Here is a 10,266-nt window from a genome sequence, read left to right on the forward strand (position 1 = left end):
CAGGTGTACACTATAGTATGGATTTTTCAATACTAGGGATCCAACCATGGGCTTCATGCATGCTAGATAAGCACTCTACCAACTATGCTACATCCTCAGAGCTTGTTATTTACTTTTTTATGTTTTTGAAACAGGGTTTCACTATGTAGCCCTGGCTGGCCTAGAACTTGCTATGAATGTCAGGCTAGCCTGGACTGGCTATGTAGTTCAGACTAGCCTGGAACTCAGAGATCTTTCTTTTGCTTTCTGAGTACGGGAATTAAAAACGTGTCACCAGGCCCAGCCTTGTTCTTTATTTTTATAATTATCACTATTGTTTTTGAGACGGGGTCTTATGTAGCCCAGACTGGCTTTGAATTTGGTATGTTAGTAGAGAACGGCCTTGAACTTCTGATTTGTTGCCTCCACCTCCCAGGTACTGGGATCACAGGTGTGTGCCATTTCACCCAGTCTGCAACGCTTTTTGTTGTTTTATTACTGTATATGTATGTGGACATGCATGTCACAGCATGGCAGTCAGAGGACAACTCTGTGGAGTTGATTCTCTCCTTCCACCTTTATATGGGTTCCAGGGATAGAAATCAGGTTTATCAGTCTTGGTGGCAAGTGCCTTTACCCACTAAGCCATCTTGTCTGCCCATTGTTTTAAGACAAAGTCTGGCAGCCAGGCATAGTGGTGCACATCTTTATTCCTTTATTCCCAGCAGTTGGGAGGCAGAGGCAAGCAGATCTCTGCGAGTTCAAGGCCAACCTGGTCTATCTAGCGAGTTCCAGGCCAGCTGGAGCTACAGGGAGACCCTGTCTCAAAAGAACCAAAATTTGCGAGGGGGTCAGGGGACCGGGGGGGCAAAGGGGAACCCCTTTCAAAAAAAAAAAAAAAAAAAAAAAAAAAAAAAAAACCAACAAAAAGAGAGACAGATTTCCTTTTGTTTGCAGGTAGGTTTCTTCCAGACTCTCAATCTATTGAAATCCTGTTTAGCCTCTGAAATCTGTTTCTTATAGAACTTGTATCCCTCCTAGCCTGCAGGGGCCATGTTTACTGCACAAAGACAAGGAGACTCATTGCCAAAGTTAAAAGCGCATCAAACACGCCTAGCATTTATTATTTTAGTCACAACCTACAGACCCCTCAGTACACCCTCCTTGGGGCCTGGCCCCAGCAATCTAAAGCTGAAGACCTTGGGTGTAGGTGGTAGGAAGAGTGGGGATGGGTGGAGACTGGCTCTTGTAAATGAAATAGAGGGAATCGTCCAAATGGAGGTGGGGGCAGAGGTCAGGGTTGACCGAGCTTCTGGGGGCAGGGGGGTCGATAAGAAAAAAATCACATAAACAAATGAGGGGGTACAATATACTCTTGCCACCTTGCCTCTAAGCCCCTGCTTTAGAAGGGAGACTTCTTTTTCCTGGGCTAGGAAATAGCCTGCATGTCCCCCTTTCTTTAAAACTATTTTCTATAAGTGGGAGAAAAGTATTAGGAGTAGTAAAGTTTTGGGCAGCTAGACTGGGTCCCCACTAATCCCTATCAGCTCCCCAACCTGGCCTTCGAGAAAGAAAAGGCGAGATCTTCCCAAGAGTGAGGGTCTACGTCTCCCTCCTGACTTAGGGCTGGAAAGTCAATCCACAAGATTTCAAGATCTGCTCCCTTCCCCAAGAACAAGGGCTGCTCAGAGCCCTCCTAGACCAAGTTCCAGGTTGGTCCCAGGTTAAGATGGGGAGTTCAGGTACTGCTCCTCCCTGCTCAGTGGAATGCTGTTATGGGCCATGGGTGGGGCTCTGTCCTCCATGTGGGAGCTCAGAGCTAAATGATTCTTCCATGCCTGAAATGACTGTGCTGGGCTCTTCCTACAGGGAAGGGGTGGTTCCCTGGGGAAGGGGTTGAATAACATCCATCCGTGCCTTGCCAGGGCAAGGCAGAGGTCATGAGGAAAGAGTAGGGCTTAAACCTCCTGGAGTGAGACCTTCATCATTTTCACTTTTCTTCTGGTGCCAGGAGAGGCTAGACCGACAATTCCCAGAGGAGGAATGGAGCAGTATCCTGGCATCTCCTTTTCTTAAGAGACCTGTTTAGGAAGGTCCTTGGGGTCCAGAGGTATGACTTCATTCTACCTCCTTCCCTCACCTAGGCAAAGATAGGCCCAGGGGGCAGGGGCAAGGCTGTGTTCCTCAGGGGATGAACTGAGATTTCACAGCTCTCTCCTGCCTCGGACATACCTTCGCCTGGCCGCTCCCTTGGAAAAGGGGTGGGGCTTCACCTGATTCCTCCTCTTTGCCTACTATGGGGGTAGGACCTGACTGCAATTCCTTTTCCCCCCAGAATTCTTAGGGCAGTCTCATGGGAGTGTGGGAAGTCCCAAGGGAGAGGTGAAGCCTGCTCAGGACTCCTCCTCCATGCTGAAGCTGCTGCGGCGGCTGCTGGCCTTGGAGACAGCCGGGGATACTGAAGAAAGCAGGGGGTCAGAGGCAGCTCGAAGCGGGGACAGGGCACCCACCGACAGCCCTCCCACCACCCCTTCCTCCTCCTCCATCAGAATGTCCTCCAGCCCCAAGTGGAAGGGGTCCCCCAGGTCCCCCAGGTGGTCACTGGGAAAGTGTAGGTCCAGAAGGGCATCTGAGGGTGGTGCTGGGGGCTGCTGCTGAGGCGCATTCTGGGCAGGTCCCCCTGCTGCATGAAATGTGCTGGGTCTGCCGTCCTCCTCAATGTCTAGCTGCTCTGGCTTGAGGCTGTCAGAGGCCGAAGTTGTAGCCAAGGAGAGCAGTCCTGGAGTGGGAGGTACTGGCAGACCATGGATCTGGGCCTGCAGTTCTAGCTCCTGCCACAAGGAAGGGGTTGGTGCAAAATAAGATGGGGTTCAAAGTCCCTCATAAGCAGAGAAATGTACTCATCAAAGGGGCAGGCAGTTAAGTTCCAATTTAACCTCTGCCTCTCACTAGTTTCAAAACTTCATGCAAATGCCTTAAAGTCTCTGAGCCCCAGAGTCCCAATCTGTAAAATGGTACAACATCACCCTTGTCACTGCCTCTTTCCAAACCTGAATTCGGAGCTGCAAGCTACGGTTGGCTTGCTCCAGGGATCGCTGACGGCTCTCCAGGTCTTTGGAGCGCTGCTGTTCCTTCTGTAACTTGCGGATGTAATCCACAGACGCCTTTAGGATGGTGCCCTTGTTCCAGCGCATTTCCCTATGAGGCCCAAGGGGAGAAAAGACCAACGCTGCATATAGAGTGTCTCAGGAGCTATGGGGGATTGTACCACATAGACAGAACACCCAACCACATGCCAGAACTTGAAGTGGGGGCATATCAAATGTATGGAATGCTCATAACAACTCCTATGCTTGCAACTTTTCAATGGTGACCATGACATCCCCAAACCTGGAAGCCCTCTTATGACCCCTCCCATTCTGACCTGGAAGCCCTCTTATGACCCCACCCCTCTGGCTCTTAATCTCACTACAGCCAGGGAGACCTCTCAGTGTTTCTAGAACATGGAAAACTATTCTCACCTCAGGGCCTATACACCCCATGGGTACATCCCATGCCTAGAATACTGTTTGTTCAGACACCCATGTGGCCTTCTCAGGGTCTTGCCCCCCTCTGTTCTTGGTGCTGATGACAGAACCCAGGACCTTGTATATGCTAGGCAAGCACTCTACTGCTGAGCTACATACATCATTAGGCTCTTTATTCAAGTGGTCCCTTGTGAGGTCTGCTCAGTCCTATCCTCCTCATGCAAATTGTCACCATCCCCAACATCCTCACATCTTCCTCCTGTTCTTTTTGTTGTTTTGAGACTGGCCTGAAACTGTGGCTCTCCTGCCTCAGGCTCTTGAGTGCATCCCAGCATATACCGCCATGCCAGCTTCCTTCTGTTTATTATTTTCCACATTAGAATGGATCACATGGATTTTACTTGTTTGTCTTAACTGTCTGCTTGCCTCACTAAAGCATCAGGTCCATAAGGACAAGGATATGTGTCTCTTTTGTTCTCTTTGGTATCCTCAGAGCCTATCATAGTTAACTGGAACAAAGTAGAGCCTCACTAAATAAATCTTGACTACATAAAGGAAGTACTAAATGAATAGAAAATTTTGTGCTTATATCCTACAGAGTACAGAAGGGACAAACTGGAACACTGTACACTTAGATGGAGTCCATAACCCTCCAGATAAGAAAAGACCAGAGAAGAACTTTTTTTTGAGGGTTTTTTTTGAGACAGAGTCTTACTCTGTAGCCCAGTCTAGCCTGGAACTCATTTTATAGCTGAGGCTGGCCTTGAACTCATGGCAATCCTGCCTCGGCCTCCCCAGTGCTGGGATTATAGGCATGAGCCATTATATCTGGCTCAGAGAACTCTTGCCTGGTCAAGACTACAGGGCAGACCCACTAAGGAAAAACTTCCCCAGTCCAGTGTGCCTGCTCCACCTCCCATTGGCCTGGGGTCCCCAGCCCAGACTCACGGATCATTGGACTTGGGGATGAGGGTGCCCAGCTCTTTGATCCTATCGTTAATGTTGAATCGCCTGCGTCGTTCAACTTAAGAAAGGGGAAGACAAAGAGTAAGAAAGAGTCATCAATGGGTGAAGGGAGAAGAACAGGGGTGCTAGGGGGGCTCCCCAAGGAAGCAGGCCCTCACAGCAAGGAGCACAGCAGGGCTGTGCAGCAGGTGGGTGAGTGAACCTGCTCTCAGGCTTACTTAGGTTGTGATTGTCTTTCTTCTGCCGTTCCTTCAAAAGAGCCTTTGCCTCGGTCTCTGGAAGAGAGTGGGGGTGATGTCAGGGCTCTGGGCATGGAAAAGAGAGGCCCTGCAGGTGCAGAGGTAGGGGCTGGTGAGAGCTATGACTTTTTTTTTTAAGAGATGGGGGTCGGTCTTGCTGTGTTGTCCAGGCTGGTTTCAAACTCCTGAACTCAAGCCACTCTCCCTTCTCAGACTCCCAATCGATTGCAACTACAAGTTGTTGCCACAGAGCCAGACTTAGCATGACTTTTTTTTTTAGACAGGGTCTCAGTATGTAGCCCAAGCTGGCCTTGATCACAATCCATCTACTTTAACCTTCCAAATGCTGGGATTACAGGTGTGCACCACCATATCTGCTGTTTTTAAAAGGTGTCTTGAGCCAGGGTGGTACCTCATGCTTACAATCCCAGCATTTCAGGCAGCAGGATCACCCCAAGTTCAATGCCAGCCTGAGCTACAGAGGGAGTTCCAGAGCAGGGCATGTTGGCACAAGCCTGATATTCCAGCACTTAGGAGGCTGAAGCAGAAGGACTGCTGGGAGTTTGAGGTCAGACTAGTTTACAGAGTGAGACCTTGTCTCAAAAAAATAATAAAATGTGCCTTTTTTATGGAGAAAATAGCCTGTTTGTTTCATTATTTTGTGGCGCTGAGGATATATGCTAAGCTATACTCCAAACCCCAGCTTCAACCTATTTCTGTGATGGTCAAACCCTTTCTCTAAACTTAGGTCTGGTTTCAGACCTGGCAAGAACAGGGATCAGCTCAAGGGACAGGGTGGGACATGGGACCAAGCCCTGGCACTTACCAGATATCTCCCGTTTGATATTAGGCAGCTCAGCGGGACAGGAGTTGCTGACAGTGATGGCTGGTGTGGCCACTCCCTGACTGCTGTACACATCAAGCAGATTCCCTGACACAGGTAGCTGTGGGCAGCGAAGGCATAGGACAGCCTCCTTAGACTCAGGCTCCTGACTCCCACATAGCTCAGACAGGGCCCTCTAATGCAACGGGGGATCCTTCCTTCTACTTCATAGAAATTTCACATGGGAACTCAACAGCAGAGGTAGAACAAGTGAACCTTCCCTGGTTTATGGGGACTGGTGCCTACCTGGCATGCCTATCACCCCCACTGCCTATCACCCTACCTCAAATCCCTCAGTGGCCCCTCCTCTCTAACTCCAGGGCTGGCTCTGAGGGAAAAAAATGCTAGAAAATTGCAGTTCTCAGGTTCCTGTCAACTCTGATGTTGATCCAGCATTCTTGGAACCCCCAACCTCATTTTTTCAGACCCTGGTAAATTATCACGGCAACATGCCATCCAAAATCTGGCCTTTTAGAGTTCCAACCTAATCCCCAGCCTTAACTATAGGCAAGTTGTACCTCCTTAGCAATCACGTTCTCCTGCTGGCATTTACCAAGTCCCTGACTGTGTTTTCCTGCACATTTGATCGCTCGGGATTTCTCGTCTAACTATTCCACAACCACCACTAATTGCATGGCAGCCTACTTTTGTTTTCTTCCTCTCACACTACCCTTGATACATTCTAGTGCAACACACTGATACAGAAGTACACTCCAGGGAGCTGGAGAGATGGCTCAGCAATTAAGAGCACTGGCTGCTCTTGCAGAGGACCTGGGTTTGGTTCCCAGCACCAACATGGCAGGTAATAACTATCTATAACTCCAGTTCCAGGAAATCCGATGCCCTCTTCTGACCTCTGAGGGCATTGCACAACTTACATGCAGGCAAAACATTCATACACATAAAAAAAATAAAAATTTGGCTGGGCATGGTGGTGTGTGCCTTTAATCCCAACACCTGGGAGGTAGGTGAGTTCAAGGCCAGCTGGGTCTACATAGCAAGTTCCAGGCCAGCTGGGGCTATAGGGACACACCTATAATCCCAGCACTGCCTTTAATCCCAGCCCTCGGGAGGCAGGGGCAGGTGGATCTCTGTGAGTTCAAGGCCAGCCTGGTCTCCATAGCAAATCCAGGCCAGCTGCGGCTACAGGGAGACTCTGTCTCAAAAAGACCAAAAAAAAAAAAGTATACTCAAGAACTAGAGAGATGGCTCAGCGGTTAAGAGCACTGACTGCTCTTTCAGAGGACCCAGGTTTGATTCCCAGCATCCACATGGCGACTATGAACCATCCTTAACTCCAGTTCCAGGGGAATCCAAAGCCCTCTTCTGACTTCCGCGGCACTGCACGACATGGGTGTATTCACATACATGCAGGCAATACACTCTTACACATAAAATAAAAATTAAAAAAAAGTACACTCCAGGGGTTGGCTCATCAGTTAAGAGCACTGACTGCTCTTGCAGAGGAACCTGAGTTCAATTCTCAGTACCCACATGGTGGCTAACAACTCCAGTTCCAGGGCATCCAACGACCTCTTCTGATCTTTGTAGGCACTGTAAGACATCTACTACATGCAGGCATTACACTCATACACATAAAATGAAAAAATAAAATGAAATGTATATTCCAATCCTACCTCTTAATGAGTTGTCATGCGCTGAAATTCCCTCTAGTCTTTCAGATCTGTCTCTTTTTAAAATTATTATTCTTATTTTATATGTATGAGTGTATTGCCTGCATGTTTGTAAATATACCTATGTCATGCAATGCCTGTGGAGGTCAGAAGAGGGCATCAGATTCCCCTGGAACTGAAGTTATGAACGGTTGTTAGCTACCATGTGGGTGCTGGGAATGGAACCCAGTCCTCTCCATGATCAGCCAGTGTCCTTAACTACCGAGCCATCTCTCCAGCCCCCAGATCTGTCTCTTAACCTTTAGTTGTGCTCAAACCAATGCAAAGTTTTGATACAGTGGAACTTTTTTGTGTGGTGCTGGGGTGGAACCTAGGACCTCACATACTAGGCAAGCACTCTACCATTCAGCTACATCCCCAGTACCATTTTTATACAAGGTTTCTACCATTTTGATAAGTGGGAAAAATCTCTAATTACTTGGTATATGCCAAAGTATGAGATTCTTAGACTGTTGCAGAACCAGAATGCTATAATGGCACATCATTTGTTTTGGAAAGTTTGACCCATTCTCTACAAGAACCCAGCATTTTAGCCCACGTCATTGCAAGACCTGGTACATTCCAACCACTACAAGGTCTTACTATTTGTTATAACCAAGCCTTTTGGTTCCAATTACTACATGGTCTGGGACTTTCTCAATGACCTGAATCCCTTGGGACACTCAAACAATGACATGATTCTGATTCCCACCTCTTGGTACTTGCCAGAACACAGCTAAGTGCCAAGGTTTTCCCTAATGTCTTTGAACTCCCTATGCTGTCCATGTATAATTCTTCCAGGACCACCTTTCTATTGCAGTCCAACAAAGGCCCAAGGGCAGTGGTGAATGTTGAGAGCCATTCTCAACATACACCCTCTCTCTTAGTACCATACACAGCAAAGGTCTCTCATTACACACAGCCAGCATGGATGTGGTCTTAATGGGAGAAGAATGCCATAATTTTCAGACCACCTCCTATCTTAGGGCCTCACCGTGCTGGGGAGCTGCAGCCCTGCAGTGCCTCCAGGCAGATAGCTGAGCATCTCATCGTTGTAACTGGACTCTAGGCTGATGATCTCATCAATGACATCATCAATCTGAGGGAAGAAGTAAATACTGTACATGGTTAGAAGAATTAGAAGGGGAGGCTGGGGTAGGGGTGAGGAATAGCTTATTGGTAGAATGCTGGCCTAGGGTATATAAGGCCATGGGTTCTATTCCCAACACCACAGGCATTCACACACATACAAACAAAATAAAAATTTTTAAAATTGGTAACAGGGCTTGGGAAAGTTGTCTATAACCTCTTACCTCCTTTTCTGAGCTGGACCCAATGGTGAGCAGTGCCATGGGGCTGTTAGGAGCACTGCCTGTGGGGCCAGTGGCATGGGCAGTTTCAGGGGCAGGAAGTGGCTGGGCACTGGTGGGCCCTGGTGGTGGGGTGAGGGCCTGGGAAGCCAGCTTGGGCCCAAGTGTGGTAGACAAGTACTGTTTCACCTGCTGCCGACGAGCTTGCTGAAGGTGGTAGCGTGTAGGGTTCTCCAGGTGGGTCTGAACCTGTGAGGTAGACAGGAGGGAAGGGGAGAAGGCAGAACAAGGCTCAGAGGAGAGACTCCAAACCCCAGCCTGACCCGTAACTCAACTATTTCTAGGCTCAGGAGGGCAAATAGACTCTGAGAACCCCTCGAAAATATTGGTAAATGCCCCCAATAACACAAAGTTTTTTCTCAGAAATCCTTTAGAACCCCTAAGATTTTCACCCAGGGCCAAAAAGATCTCAGTTTCTATATCACCCTGTCACCATCCCCAGGGCTCCCTGCTAAGTCTCTACCATCACCCAACAGAACCAGGAACTACATACATTCCAATGGCAAAAACACTTTCCCAACAAGTCCACAAGAATACCTAATAAACCATAAACACATGGGACACAAGCACAGACCGTTTAAACACTACCATGGACCTTCCTCCTTATGGCCACCTGGACCTTGTCCAAAAGGTCACCCTGCTTCTAAGACCACTTCTCAGTCACTGAAACTGATTCCCAGAGCTTCTGGATCTGTCCTTACCTTGAGGACCTCCCTGGGCACCTGAGCAGGGGGTGGGCGACCCAATGTGTGGCCACCAGCAGAGACTCCGACCACAGAGATGGCCGGTGAGGCAGGTGCAGGACCGGGGAAAGGAGCAGCTGCAGCCTGTTCCCGACGCTCACGCCTCTCCTGCTCCTGCGCCTGGGCCCGCATGAGCTGCTGCCGCAGCAAGACCCGAGAGGAAGATGATGAGGACATGGCAGGGGTCCTGGAGCCCCCTGCAGAAGACGATGCAGAGAGTGTAGCTGGGGTGGCTGGTGTGGCCTGCAGTGATATTGGGAGGCTGTGGAATGGGAAATACGGGGCCACAGGTAAGCTAGAAGTTTCTTTCCAAGCCTAAGGGTCAGAATGTGCTGGAGCAGAGAAACCAGACTTGTTCTCTGTGTTCAAAGACCACAACGTCTGTGTGGGAGACATAGGCACCAGGCCTAGTTGTGGGCCTCAGGGTTCACAGTCTGATGTGGGAGATAATGGGACCAGTCCTATCACTCAGAGGTCATAGTCTGGCCAATTACTTGGGGTGGGGGTTAGCCCTTAGCCTTAGGTGAAGCCTCAGTTTGAGTAAGTTCAGAGTAAATGGAAATGCTGGGCTCTACAAGAGGGGATATTTAAAGGCCAGATGAAGTCAGGTGTGATGTCCCTTTGATTCTAGCACTCACAAGGCAGAGGCAGGCAAATCCCAGTGACTCCCAGGCCAGCCTTATCTACATAGTGAAACACTATCTCAAAAAAAAAAAAGGTGACCAGCCAGGCATGGTGGCACACACTTTTAATCCCAGCACTAGGGAGGCAGAGGCAGGTGGATCTCTGTGAGTTTAAGGCCAAGCCTGGTCTACATAGTGAGTTCCAGGACAGCTGGGGCTACAGGGAGACCCTGTCTCAAAAAAGACCAAAAAAAAAAGGTGAC

At 48.9% G+C, this 10,266-nt stretch overlaps 1 protein-coding gene across 4 annotated transcripts in view; it reads right to left on the reverse strand.

Moving 5' to 3' along the window:
- Positions 1–1,062: 1,062 nt before the first annotated feature.
- The window catches only part of Tfe3 (transcription factor binding to IGHM enhancer 3), a 13,582-nt gene continuing 4,378 nt past the window's right edge, over positions 1,063–10,266 (reverse strand). For 3 of the 4 annotated variants that reach the window (XM_008842574.3, XM_029568039.1, XM_017800469.2), the window contains exons 3-10: positions 9,339–9,642; positions 8,581–8,826; positions 8,262–8,366; positions 5,538–5,655; positions 4,691–4,747; positions 4,455–4,530; positions 3,030–3,177; positions 1,063–2,810 (exon numbers count right to left, since the gene is read on the reverse strand). In XM_008842574.3, coding sequence (XP_008840796.1) covers positions 2,373–2,810; positions 3,030–3,177; positions 4,455–4,530; positions 4,691–4,747; positions 5,538–5,655; positions 8,262–8,366; positions 8,581–8,826; positions 9,339–9,642 — 1,492 coding nt within the window. In that variant the 3' untranslated portion in view covers positions 1,063–2,372. The remainder of the gene's footprint in view (positions 2,811–3,029; positions 3,178–4,454; positions 4,531–4,690; positions 4,748–5,537; positions 5,656–8,261; positions 8,367–8,580; positions 8,827–9,338; positions 9,643–10,266) is intronic. The other variant, XM_008842576.3, reaches the window with a different exon arrangement.

This window comes from Nannospalax galili, unplaced genomic scaffold (genome assembly GCF_000622305.1).
Source record: "Nannospalax galili isolate Female #2095 unplaced genomic scaffold, S.galili_v1.0 scaffold741, whole genome shotgun sequence".
Taxonomy (NCBI): Eukaryota; Metazoa; Chordata; class Mammalia; order Rodentia; family Spalacidae; genus Nannospalax; species Nannospalax galili.